This window comes from Nicotiana attenuata, unplaced genomic scaffold, assembly GCF_001879085.1.
Source record: "Nicotiana attenuata strain UT unplaced genomic scaffold, NIATTr2, whole genome shotgun sequence".
Lineage (NCBI taxonomy): Eukaryota > Viridiplantae > Streptophyta > Magnoliopsida > Solanales > Solanaceae > Nicotiana > Nicotiana attenuata.
The window spans coordinates 68,853-83,372 of record NW_017670728.1 but is presented as its reverse complement, the minus strand read 5'-3'; the positions used below and the strand labels follow the sequence as shown (position 1 = coordinate 83,372).

At 36.8% G+C, this 14,520-nt stretch overlaps 1 protein-coding gene across 2 annotated transcripts; it reads left to right on the top strand.

Annotated features, from left to right (window-relative positions):
* Positions 1-200: 200 nt before the first annotated feature.
* Positions 201-2,714, top strand: LOC109242722 (late embryogenesis abundant protein 1-like). 2 transcript variants are annotated; one of them, XM_019409570.1, is made up of 3 exons: positions 201-394; positions 1,239-1,544; positions 2,269-2,714. In XM_019409570.1, exons 1-3 carry the CDS (start codon positions 263-265, stop codon positions 2,566-2,568), a joined length of 738 nt encoding a protein of 245 aa, XP_019265115.1. In that variant the 5' UTR covers positions 201-262; the 3' UTR covers positions 2,569-2,714. The 2 variants fall into 2 exon arrangements, with proteins under 2 accessions (XP_019265115.1, XP_019265113.1); XM_019409568.1 differs by having other exon boundaries at positions 202-394; positions 2,266-2,714.
* The last annotated feature ends 11,806 nt before the right edge of the window (positions 2,715-14,520 follow it).

Sequence of the window (14,520 nt, the reverse complement as noted above, 5' to 3'; positions counted from 1 at the left end):
AAACCATCTCTTGGCTAAATGAGGTCAATAACTTTTAATTTCTTAAAAATTACAACTCTTATTTTTAGTGATGAATGATCAAAATATACTACTGACAAGAATGTTGTATACGTGGTGTTACTAATAAACGTGTCATACTTACACGACGCCACCATTCCCCGTCCCTTGCAACTTCCAACTATGAAACCGCTGCAACACACTTTTCTCTTCAAGAAATACATAGGGATAAGATTAACAATTATTTCCAGTTGCAGCAACAAATATGGCAGCTATGTCAATAACCAAAAACGCCATATTCAATTACCTTTCCAAGACTTTTCCTCAATACCCTTCGCTCTTTCTCCATCGTAATGTTTCACGTGTTTGCTTCTCCTCGTCCCCTACTTATTCCGAGGTTTATTACTCACTCTCTCCTGTTTATTGTTTATATGCAGCTAATGCTAGTTACGATGTAATTTTTGTATTTAATGGCAACTTTCTCTAAGGTTTAGTTCATGTCCATATTATTTTGGTCCAAATTAAATATTCATTTATATAATTAAAAAAAAATTCAATTTATTTTTTAAAATTACTCTTATTACTTATCCGTAATAAGTAAGTTATTTAAGTGCTACTATAATTATGCTGCAAACATTTAATTAAGGGTAATTTAATCACACTAACTATTTTTGTTTAGAATTTAATATTTCTCACTTATTGTGGATTGGACAGAGTAAAAGAAAAGCAGACTAAGATAAAGATTACTTATAGAAAATGATACAAATTTGGCGGAGAGAATAAAGTAGAGGAAATGCTATTATTGGAACTTTGGTCCTAAAATATGCCTGAACGTTTGTACAACAATTACAGACCCAGTGAAATTTCACAAATGGAGTTTAGGAAGGCTAGTACGTATATAAATTTTATCCCTACCTTGTGAGGTAGTAGAAGTTTTCAATTGACTCTCGGTATAAGAAAAAATGCAAATATGCCAAAATGTTTGTAAGGTTATAAAACATTTGACACTTATGGTCTTTAATTTGTATAATATTTATATCGTTAAAAAAGTTTTTTTTTTAATAAAGAATAAAATGAGAAGTTAAAGTTAAAGTTTTTTTTTTTAAATTTAGAAAGATATCATTCTTTTTAGACCACGGAAAAATAATGTCATTTTTTAATAGAGGGTAGTTCTTTTTGTAAATTTTTGTACTTAATTGCTTCTTTTTCTAAGGTTGACTTCTTGTCCGTTTATGTTTAAGGGGTATCATGCGTCAGATGATTATAAAAGAAAACCAGACTATGATAAAGGTTATAACGACGATAAGACCGTGGCAGATGCTGGGGATAGGATTGCTGAGATGACTGAGAAAACCAAGAAAAGCATGGAAGAATCCATGGAAAAAACTTCAAAGAAAATTGAAGAAGCGAAGAAAAAGTCGAAGAGTACAAGTGCAGATAGCATAAAGGACAAGACAAGTGAATTGGCACAAGAGACCAAAGATAACGCAAAAACTAAAGCACATGATATCAAGCAAAAGATTAAAGACACGCCGCAGCCTATAGAGGTTATTCATATTCCTCTTCGATTGTTTCTTTTGCTTCGATGATCTTATTATTTTATTGTTGTTACTGTTTTTTGTTACTGCTTATTTTCCATTACTGTATCCATTATTACATTTCTTTTCAACAATGCTGTGACTATACTTTTACTGAGCCGGTGTATCGGAACCGCCTCTCTACCTTCGAGAGGTAGGAAGGTAAGGCTACATCCGCACTATCCTCCTCAGATTCTACTTATACTGGTTTTTTTTGTTGTTGTTCAATTTATGTCAATTTATTTAATTGATCCCAGGTTTAAGAAAGAAAGAAAAATATGAAAACAGTTAGGATTTACTGGTGGTAAACATGTCATCAACGTTGTGGTAATGAAATGGTTGAAACTTAGTGTTAAAAATGCCATAACACTTGAATAGCTATAAAAGCTAGGATAACATGAGAAAGTTCAACTAAACTAAACTTTTTCAAATTTATAAAAAGGTCATATAAATTTGATATCGGAAACAACCTTTCTACCTTCACAAAGTAGGAGTAAGGTTGCGTACACGCTACCCTACTCAAACTCCACTTGTATGATTACTACCCTACTCAAAAGGTTGCGTACACGCTACCCTACTCAAACTCCTCTTGTATGATTACTACCCTACTCAAACTCCACTTGTATGATTACACTGGGTTTGTTCTTATTGTTATTGAAAAGTAAAATCATTTCCATTTGAAATGGCAAAGGAGACTAAGGAAAGAGCAAAGAAGAAAGCTCAAGAAGTGAAGCAAAAGACTAAAGATACGACGGAAACTATGGCGGATAAAGCACAAGATATGAAGAAGACGACTAAGCAGAAAATGCAGGACGTATGGGGTGCAGCAAAGGAGACAACGCAGAAAATTAAAGAAACTATGGTTGGTAAATCGGATGACAATGATAAAAAATCAATTGATGATTATATTGAAGATCATACTGGAAAAACAAAGGAAGAAGATGTAGTGAAGTTGAAGAGACGTACAAGAGAGTCTGATAACAAGAAATATTGAAATAGGAGGTGGAAAATGTTTAGCTAAGGTGTTTAATATAGTTGAACTCTTTTATCTCTTCATTTTGTTTTCATCATTGCTTTTTGCTTTTTACGTATATACTACATAATATGTTTTCCCTGATATTTGGAATTCTTTTATATTTACTTTGTTACAAAAAAAGACGGCAAGAATTTTCACCGGAATTCATTTGCACTCTGATATTATCGATGTTCAATAGTTATTATAGTAATGATTGAATCTGCTATATAACCTCACGAGTACAAATAGACCAATTGATGATATAGCAATGAAAATAGAGATCATTTTGAAAATATGGTTCCCTCCGATATTATTAATGTTCAATAGTTTTTATAGTAATGTCTGAATCCACTATATTACCTCATTCAGTGAGTATAAACAAAGCAAATGACGGTATAGCAATAAAAATAGGAATGATACCGGAAAATATGGTCCGGAAGAATCTGATAAAGCTTGGATTCGAAGTCAATCTATGTAAAATTATCTAGGGTTGAAGCTACAACGTAGAGAGAGAAAAGAAGCTTCTAGCTTCTGTATTTTGGAAAAGATTTTACTAGAATGAACTGAATGAATTGTTTCCATACAATCCTAAGCTATATGGGCCAAATGTAACCGGATAAGTGCATAAATACAAGAGTGGGCTTTTGGGCCCAATACAAAAGTAGTAAAAGAAAAGAAAATAAAGAGGTCCAATGTAATGTTTAAGTGATATTCTCTTTATACAGCGTTAGGGGTGTGCATTCGATTTATCGATTCGATTGTGACCCTTATCGATAATTACTTATCGATTATCGATTTGTACATATGCTTATCGTTATCGTTTCAATAAGGTTTCGATTTTTTCGATTTCGATTTATCGATTTTGGTGGCTTATCGATTCGGTTATCGATTACACCAATAAGAAAATTTGCGGGATTCCATGGAAAGTATATCGCTATAAACGCGCCTAACTAATATGGACAAAAAGAAGCTAAAATAAGACGAACACCATTTATAATATAAAAATTGTGTCAACAAGCACATGCAACAAAACTAAAGTAAGGGATCAAATGTATGCCACCAACACTCCAACGGTATAAAAAATACAAAACAAAACAAAACACATCATCACGGCTAATTCTGTTTCCATTAATTTGAACTTCATTCCCTTGATCTTTAAATATGATCATTCCTTAAATGTGGTAGAGGAAATAATAGGGTAAGGGACTTAGGGTAAAGGAAAGGGTATAGATTAGGGAAAATAATATTGTATAGCCGCTTTCAAAATAGTAGCGGAATATATATACATTCTGTATGTTATATTAATCTACACAAATATGTAATTACTCATTTAACAAGTGTCTTACAGTCTAGGGGTGTGCATTCGATTTATCGATTCGATTTTGACCCTTATTGATAATTACTTATCGATTATCGATTTGTACATATGCTTATCGTTATCGTTTCAATAAGGTTTCGATTTTTTCGATTTCGATTCCGATAACAAATAATCGATCCGATTTATCGATAAACCGATTCGAATGCACACCCCTAATCACGAGAGTAGCTTCGCGATCGTGAAGCACAAGGTATCAGACACCAGAAACGGCTGAAACCAGCTATCTCTTATGTCCAAAAATGATATGTAGCCTACCCGAAACTCCACCCGAGTCCCTCGGGCTCCAAACCAAATATGCACACAAGTGTAATAACATCATATGAACTTGCTCACACGATCAAAACACCAAAATAACATCTGAAACTATGAATCGGATATCAAAATGCATGAAATTGCAAAGAAAACTCAAGAACTTCTAAAATCACAACCAAGCGTCCAAATCCTATCAAATCAACTCCGATTTGCACCAAATTTTGCAGACAAATTTCAAATAGCAAAACGGACCTATACCAAGTTCTGAATCAAAATTCGAACCCGATAACCATAAGGTTAACCAACGGTCAAACCTAGAAAATTTTCAAACCTTCAAATTACTAGCTATCGACAAAACAAGTCAAATCAATCTAGGGACCTCCGAATTTAATTACAGGCATATGCCCAAGTCCATAATCACGATACGGACCTACCGAAATCGTCAAAATACCGATCCAGGATTGTTTACATAAAATATTGACCGTAGTCAACTCAACTTATTTTTAAAGGCCAAAAATTATATTTTCTTTAAATTTTTACGTAAAAACTTTTTGAAAAATGACACTGACTACGCACGCAAATCGAAGAATATCAAATGGAGCTATAAAGGTTTCGAAATACGAAAATAAGGGCTATTACTCAAAACGACCTATCGGGCTGTCACATTTCAATAAATTAAATAGTTATTTCGTTTTTGTATACTACTCAAATATATATATATATATATATATATATATATATATATAAAGCGGTGCCTGATGATACTGCTTAAGCTAAGGTGGCTCCGCGGCCTGGTTGAGCCTAAAGCTTATTTAAAAAATATTAAGACTCTATGCTGGTATTTGAAGAAAGTAACAAAAGTCTCCGAAGTTCAGGTCTGAGAGTATCATTTTTCTTTTTTCCTGCTTTTTTAATGATAAATAGTTCAACTGTGGAGCCCGCAGAATAGTCCGCTGGCAGCTATGAAAATCAATAGTTGAAACTACTGTGGTATGGACAATTCGCGTGCAGTTCTTGCTCTTAAAGAAGCTAGTTAGAAGGAATAAGCTAAATGTAATTTTCTTGATTGGAACTCTTGTGGATGTTACAAAAGTTAAATAAGTTCGCAATAAAATTAGTTTCATTTATTCTTTTATTGCAAATAAAATTGGTAGGAGTGATGGTTTGACTGTATTTTAGAATAATAATAACAATAATCTTGTGAGCATATAAACTTATTCTAATAATTTTGATAGACATTATTTCTCCTATGATCGAGGAAAAATGGAGATTAATGGGTTTCTATGGCCTTCCTAAACAGCATAGAAGGAGAGACTCTTGGGCTATTTTAATTCATTTGAGTCCTATTTCTCGGCTACCATGGTATAGTATAGGATATTTTAATGATATTTGTGTTGTTAGTGATAAAAAGAAAGGTGCGGTCTATCCTCAAAATTTAATTGATGGTTCTTGAGATACTCTAAGTACTTATGATCTTCAGGATTTACCTATTATTGCTCATCAATTTACTTGGGAGAGAGGTCGTGGGTATGCTACACTGCTAGAAATACGCTAATTTCCGATCGAAATTTTCGACTGAAATTTTCACAAAATATTTCATATATATTTTTAAAACTTTTTTTGACCACATTTTCGCCCAAACGGTCGCAACTTTTGGCGAAAAATTTATTTGACTGGTTTGACTTTATTTCTGACCGATTTGGTCGGTAGTTTTTTTTAAAAAAATAAAAATAAAAATTCCGACCGAATCGGTCGGAATTCCTTTTTAAAAACCCTACAGCCCCTCCCCAAAAAACAGAAGCTCGGTATTCATTCTCTCATCTCTCCCTCTCGTCCCCAAGGTCCTCTCTTTCTCTCGTCCTTCTCCCCCGTCCCCAAGCTCGTATGTTTGCCCTCTCTCTCGTTTCCTCCTCCCTTCTCCCTCTCCTTCCTCCTCCCTTTTCCCCTTAATTAATTATCTTTTTTTTTTTACTTTATTTTGCAGGCGTAGCTCGCATGGTCGGCGGCGGCAGCAGCTCCTCAGTCGACTTCTCCGGTATTTTGTCCGTCGAGGTAAGTGTTTCGTTGAACCACATTAAGTATTGGATATCTCATTGTTTGATTGATAATAGAATTTTTTTGATAATAATTATGAAAATTACCATTAACAAAAACAAAACAATACACCTATAGAGCACTTTTTAGAATGATATTAAATGAGTCAATGAGTCTTTGCTTTTTTTTAGGGCGGGGGGGGGGGGGAGTGATTAAAAATTTCACAAATTCTTTAAAGGTTTTGTTATTTGATTTCTAGGAATTTTATGATCTTTGCGTTTGCGTGTAACAAGTTTTCTCTATTGGTCTTTATTATTGAAATTTTTGCCATGGTGTTATGCTTAGAATGTTGGTACGGGTTTTTCATCATATTCTTTGACTTTGATAGTCTTGTAATTTTTTGGCATTTTTAATTTCCTTGAAATCTCTTGTACATTTTCTAGTTTTATGTACTTTAAGACTTTAATCTAACCTTAAGGTTCTTCAACCACCTCCCCACCACAAAAAAAATTGTACTGATTTTCTAGAAATCTAAGAAAGGTGTGTGAAGCTGTAATTAACAGAGAATGGAGGTTTGTATAGTACTGTTTATATTGCTAGCTATAACTAGTTGATGGTAGTCAAACCATGATATCATAAAGAACTTTCTTTTCGCAATGTTCTCTGATTCCACTTGGAGTAGTTGTATCCTTCTCTTTCATTTCATTATCCCACATTAGTAGTTGTTACATACAAGGTGTAAGGATACTCTTAATGGTTTGAGGACTTTCGGGGAGAAAATGACTGATCAGGATTAATTTTTCCAAGAATTATAATCAAAGAAACATATAAAATAATATAGTAATATTTCTATATTCACTTTTTAGAATGATATTAAATTTAATTTTTTTCAATTTCAACATGAAGATTAATATGTAAATTTAAGAAATCATTAATTAATTTGGATTATATGAACATTTAAGAAGCTATTCAAATTTAATTAGTATATTTAAAGACTTATATTATTTAGAATAGGGATTAATGTGATATTTCGAGTGTTAAAAATATTAATTTAAAAAATAAAATATATTAATTAAAGTGCTTTGAAAGAGTATAACTTTTTAACCAGTTTAAATAAATCAAATTACCTTAAATATCTCATTTATAGATTTTTATTTGTGTAGATGAAATTTGTGCATCGTAGATGGATGTATAATAGGAATCATCTTAATCGTGCGGGGTTGAGGGATGAATTTATTGAATGAGGTTGCTGAATTTATTGCTAAGGCTCAAACACTTGATGATTTTCTTATTGGAGGAAGGATTAGGTGTCCTTGTGTGAAATGTAAATGTGTTAAGTTATTGAAATCAGACGAAGTTAAAGTCCATCTCTACATGAAAGGGTTTATAGAAAATTATTGTATATGGACTGCTCACGGAGAGAATCATGCTAGTTTAGATGATGCTAACTTTCATAATTCTTTTGGTGGTGAGGGTAGCCCCATTTCGGAGCATAATGTTGAAAATTCTCGATACAATGAAATGATGATGGATGCTTTTGGGACGTTTCCTAGGGTTCAATCCGAACCAAATGATGAGGCTAAGCGTTTCTATGAACAGTTACTTGAAGCTAGTCGTCCATTATATGAAGGTTCGGTGCATTCCAAGTTGTCTGTTGCGGTCAGATTGCTAAGTATTAAATCGGATAGTTCTATTTCCCAAGCGGGCATGGATTCTATTATTAGGCTTATGAATGAACTTAACCCGAGTAACATTGACTTACCAAAAGATTTCTACACTGCTAAAAATTGGTTTCTAAGTTGGGTCTTTCATCAGAGAGAATTGATTGCTGTGAGAAAGGTTGCATGCTATTCTATAAGGATGACGCATCTCTAGAGAACTGTAAATTTTGTAATCAGCCTCGTTTTAAGGAAGTCAAAAATCTCAATACAAAAAAGAAAGTTCCAGTTAAAGCGATGCATTACTTACCTCTTATACCTAGGTTAAAGAGGTTGTATGCATCAATGACTCTGCTCCTCATATGAGATGGCACTACGAACATAGAAGGTCACCTGGTATACTCTGCCATCCGTCAGATGGAGAAGCGTGGAAGCATTTTGATAGGGTGTTCCCCGAATTTGCTAGTGAACCAAGAAACATTAGGTTGGGATTATGCACAGATGGAATTACTCCATTTGCTGTCTCTGCTGCACCATATTCATGTTGGCCGGTGTTTGTTACTCCATATAATCTTCCGCCAGAGTTGTGCATGACAAGTCCATATTTGTTCCTAACTTGTATTGTTCTAGGTCCATGCAATCCGAAAAGTTTGATTGATGTATACTTGCAGCCTTTGATTGATGAGTTACAATTATTATGGCATCAAGGTGTGGAACATATGATATATCAACCAAACAAAACTTCAGATTGCATGCTGCTTTGATGTGAACTATAAATGATTTTCCTGCTTATGGAATGTTGTCCGCATGGTCGACTGCTAGAAAGTTAGCTTGCCCTTGTTGTATGGAAGACACTAAAGCATTTACTTTGAAACATGGAGGTAAAAATACATGGTTCGACTGCCACCTGTAACGACCCGACCCGTCATTACAGGAGTTACCGCCCCGTTTTCCCCGTCTTATGCTTCTATATGTTTCATTATATGTGTTTGGAGAATTTGAAGTAATTCGGATAGAGTTCGGTTAGAAATGAGACAATAAATCTCTTTATGAGAAGGTTAGTTTGGAAAAGTCAACCGAATGTTGACCTATGAGTTAGAAGGCTCGGAATGGATTTCCGATGATTCGACTAGTTTCAGGGGATGATTTGTGACTTAGGAGCGCAATCGGAATTGAATTTGGAGGTCCGGTGTAGAATTAGGCTTGAATTGGCTAAGGTTGGATTTTGGCGGATTCCGGATGGTAGGTGAGATTTTGATCCGAGGGTCCGAATGGAATTCCGAGAGTTGCAGTAGCTCCGTTAGGTGATTTTGGATATGCGTGCAAAGTTTCAGATCATTCGGAGGTGTTTAGGTCGGGTTTTAGATCAAATGCAAGTTTCGGAAGTTTTAGTTTAGCCTAGGCTTGAATCCGTGGTAATTCGATGATTTTGATGTTTATGATAGTGTTTTTATGTTACGAGCAAGTTTGAATGAAGTAATAGAACATATCTGTGCATTTGGTTGAGGTCCCGAGGGCCTCGGGGTGATTTCGGATGGCTAACGGGTAATTTTGAACATGAAAAGTGCAGCAGAAAATTGCAGAGGAATTTTACTCTATGCGATCGCGTAGGTCTGGATGCGATCGCGTAGAAGGCCTGGAGGGGGTGCTCAGACTTGCTCTATGTGATCGCATGAGGTGGTCTGCGATCGCATAGATATGGGGGATGGTTCAGTGCGGTCGCGTGGGTGCGTATGCGATCGCGTAGTAGGAGGACTCAGTGCTTTGCGATCGCAAGGAGTCTTCTGCGATCGCGTAAGAGGAATTCGAGGGCCTGAATTTTTGGCCTATGCGATCGCAGGGGTAGTGATGCGATCGCATAGGGGTCGCTACAGTAGTCGGACAGAATGTTTTAAAACCCTTTGGTCCGCGACCCACATTATTTTTCCACGATTTTTACTCCGCCAAGAGAGCTTTTTGAGCGATTTGAAGAGGGTTTTCAACGGGTATTGATTTGAGGTAAGTCTTTTGACTAGAAAACACCATTTTATGGAAGAATCAACACTCAAATTCATGAAAGTGGGTAGAAATTGTGAAGAACTAGGGCTTGGTTTTTGAAAACGAATTTTTAGGATTTGAAAGGCCATTTGAGCTCCGTTTGCGGTAAACTTTATATGTACGGACTTGTGGCGAGACGAAAAATCCGTTGGTGTGATTTTCGGAATTTTTCGAGAAGTGGGCCCGGGGCTCAGGTTTTACCAACTTCGTGAATTTTAGTACTTTTCGAGTATTTTTGATTGGGTTATGTTTCTTTAACCCATATTTATGTATTCGTTGTGATTTTGACTAGATTCGACGCGTGAGGAGGTCGATACGAAAGGAAAAGTTATTGCGGACCATTCTTCGGCCGGTTAGAGGTGAGTAGTTGGTGTATATGATGGCCTAAGGGTTTGAAACTTCGGCTTATCACATTGTGACGCTATTGTAGGGCGTGACTCGCACCCCATGGCAGGTGCGGGATTGGTTATGACTGGGGATTGTGACTTGGTCCATCCCGAACAAGAATGATTCTATATTGGCGACTGATACGCACCCTGTATTGAATATATCTGGGCTTATTGCTGTGTTTGGGGCCTTGTGCCGATCTGTAGCATCCTTAGAGGGTGAATGTCATTGTGATAGCATGCTTTGTATAATCATTGATCTCAGTCCTGTGTCTAATCGCTGTTATAAAAAATTCTAAGTCACTAGTCCTGAAGTTAAATATCTAAAGTATATTCTTCTTAATAAATTGGAAATTGGAAAATTAATTGAATATGTTACGTGACTCATATGCATATTGTGGACTGAGTATGGATCGGGCTGCACACCGCAGCGAATGGTATGATTACATTGCGCTTGGGCTGAAGGAGCCCCTCCGGAGTCTGTACACACCCCCAGTGAGCGCCGTCGACGTTAAATGGATCGGGCTACGCGCTGTAGTGCTCATGTGCATTGCATTGCATCCTTACATTATACTTGACTGATATATTTGAAGTTGTTTTGCTGTTAGTTCGTAGTTAGGTGTTGGACTGTTAGTTTTAGCTTTACTTTGTGGAACTTCGTGGATTTCTTATCTTCAGACATTTTATATGCTTATTACTCACTGAGTCGGTAGTACTCACCCCTACTCCCTGCACCTTGTGTGCAGATTCAGGTGCACTGGAGGCTTGCTGAGCAGTCTTGTTTTCCAGAGCTATCAGAGTTGTCGAGGTAGCTGCTTGACGTTCGCAGGACCTGACTTCTCTTCCTATTTCAGTTTCATTTATATATATACATTTCCAGACTTGAGTATTTTCGTTCAGATATTGTTATTCAGATTGTTTTAGAGGCTCTAGACTCGTGACCCCAGATCTTTGGGAGCATTTTATCAGACTTCGTATTTTTTTCTCAGTATTATTCTATTATAAATATTGGATTATTATTCTAAAGCTATTATAATCTCTTTAGATTGTCGGTTTGAGGTTTGTGGTTGATTTGGGAACGATTGTGGTCAGGCTTGCCTAGCAATATTGTTGGGCGCCATCACGACCGGGTTTGGGGTCGTGACACATGCCCTTGTGGAACATCGACACCGCCAACGATCATATGGATTAAATGTTACGGTTCTTCCTGCTCATTTTTTCTGTTTGCACCTCTCTCCTTGAAGTGGTTCTTAGCTTGGTCATTGAGAAACTCTCGAAGATGACCCTCGTTGAACAATTGAGCTACCTCATCCCTCAGCTGCCTGCAGTCTTCGGTCCTATGGCCATGTGTGCCAGGATATTTACACATCAGGTTTGGATTCCTTTGAGAAGGATCGGTTTGTATTGGCCTGGGCCACCCGGTGTTCTATATTCTTCCAATAGCTGACACGATCCACGACACATCACACTAAAATTATACTCCGACAACCGAGGTGCTTCAACGGGGTCGGTATGTTTATCAAAACCATTCTTACTCATAAGTCCCCGAGAGCTTTGACCACGATCATTCCTTCGTTCGTTCCGAGAATTGTTACGCCCCAAAATGTTGTTTCTCCAATCGATATATGGCTGATACCATTCCTTGTTTGATCTTGGTTCCCTGTCCATATCCCTCGGGGCCTTAACTGCCAATCTATTAGGATGAACTTAACCCGAGGGGGCTCCTAATTGGTCTTCTTCGACCCTGATCTTTGACTGGTAGCGATTATTTACGTCTGACCAAGTTACAATTGGGTATTCGATCAGATTTTGCTTCAATTGTCATGATGCGATCGAACTCCGCTCGTTCAGACCCTACATAAAATCTTGTACTGCCCAATCATCTAAGACCGGTGGTAATTCCATTCACTCCATCTGAAACCGGGATACGAACTCCTTTAGCATCTCATTGTTCCTCTGTCTTATCTTAAAAACATCTAATTTCCTTTTCACCACCTTTATGGCCCCGGCGTATGCTTTCATGAAGGCATCTGCTATCATAGCAAACGAATCAATAGAGTTTAGGGGCAAGTTGTAATACCAAATCATGGCTCCCTTAGACAAAGTTTCCCCAAACTTTTTCAACAATAATGATTCGATCTCATCATCATTAAAGTCATTTCCTTTAATCCCGCAAGTATATGAGGTAATATGTTCGTTGTGATCGGTTGTTTCGTTGTATTTAGGTATATCGGGCATGCGAAACTTTTTGGGAATGGACTTCGGAGATGCACTCGGATGGGAACGACTTTTGTATGAACTTTTTGGCATCCAAACCTTTTAAGACCTGGGGTGCCCCCAGTATTTGATCAACACGGGAGTTATAAGTCTCCACTTTTTTGTCATTATCCTCAATCTTCTTTTCCTCGGACTCGATTATCTTGGTGATTTCCTCGAGTGTCCTCATAATTGTGGGATCAGTCCCCGAGCCGTTACCGCTTGATCTTTTCGTTATCGGCTCAGTACGTCCAGTGTTGTCTGGTTCAACTAAACTTGGAGTTTTATGTTGACTTTGAAGCTGAGCGATAGCAACCTGTTGAGATTTTAGCATCTCAAATATTACTTGGAGGCTAACTCCCCCATCTCTTATACCCTGTGTTCCTTGGCCACCATCGGGCTTCCCTTCGTACACTTCCTCCGGGGTCTATGCCTAAATCCGCGTTCCAAGCAATGTGTGAACTAACATCAATTGGTTCCAACTTTGGCACTTCCTTAGGGTTTATCGGTGGTACACCGACCCCTACATTGTTGTTTTTCCCTTGAAACCCAAGACCATTGTTGTCGTGTACAGGCGCATTTTGCCATTTTGACATGTTTTAGCCTGAGAAGAAAAATTCTTGACAAGAACAAGTGTAATATAATGTGTGTTATGAGAATCAGTACTGAAATAATCACTATTATCTTTAGCCCCACGATGGGCACCAAACTTTTTACCTCAAAAATATGAGTAACAATTAAACTTGATTTATGATTTTAAAGATATGTGATTTAGTTCAATACTAATTAATAACCAAGAATTATAACCTATAAATGAAAGAAATAAGTAAATCAAACCAGTGTGCAAGACAGTCTTGACCTCGAGCTAGGTGGCCTCGAGGTTGATTAAGAACAGTAAAATAAGAACAATCAAGTAAAAGGACGATTCTGATGAAATATGAACCAGAAAGTGAGAGAGTATGTTCTTTGCTAATGATTGATGATCCTTACAAATGATTGGGGTCCCCTTTATATAATGGGGAAACCCTAAATAGGGTACATTTCTATTTACAGTAAGGAATCTTATTTGGACCGCTGTCTAACCGCCTAGTACGGATTAGTACTAGCTCGTACAAATCTATTTCAGAATTTGTGCCATGATCTTGGGTACATGGCAGGAATCTTGCTCATTCTATTACAATCTCATAGCGGCACCATCTCGGGGTTGAGCATACTCGGTTCGATACTCATTGCGTACTTCGATCCTCGGGCCTTGTACTCTATCGTCGAGCTCGAGCCTGGTCCATCGAGCTCGAATTCGATCCATCCTTAACTCGGGCTTAAGGTGACCCCTCGAGCCCGTGGAATCGGGCATACCTGATTTCGACCGTATACACTTTTTACTGCTATTTTCTTCTTCTTTATGCTTAGAGTTTCTTCTTCTTCTTCTTCTTCTTCTTCTTCTTAGTTGCAAAATGAGTTTGTTAAATTTGTTGTTGTTTTGACAATTTGATAATTAAGATTTATTATTTATGATATTTGAAAGTTATGCTTCCAATTGGAGCTCATTTGGAGTAGATTTGGACATTGAATCGTGTATTAAATTGTTAAAATTCGAAGAACAAGCTTATGTTTATGTCACAACCCAAATCCATTATAGTCGTGATGGCGCCTATCACCGTTGTTAGGCAAGCAAACAATAATTCATTAACTTGACTATTCATTTTAATATTTTGAAATCCAAATTTTTCCTTCAATTAATAAGTATGTAATACAATTTACAGAGTACTTGAATATATATTCCCAACTACACTACTGGATAACTCATCAGTACCCCCAAAACCCGGTGTCACAAGTGCATGAGCATCAACCAGGGAGATAAAATAAACTACAACATCTTTTCAGAATACAAATTGAACAGGAAAAACATAAATATGCTGGAGGAGGCTCT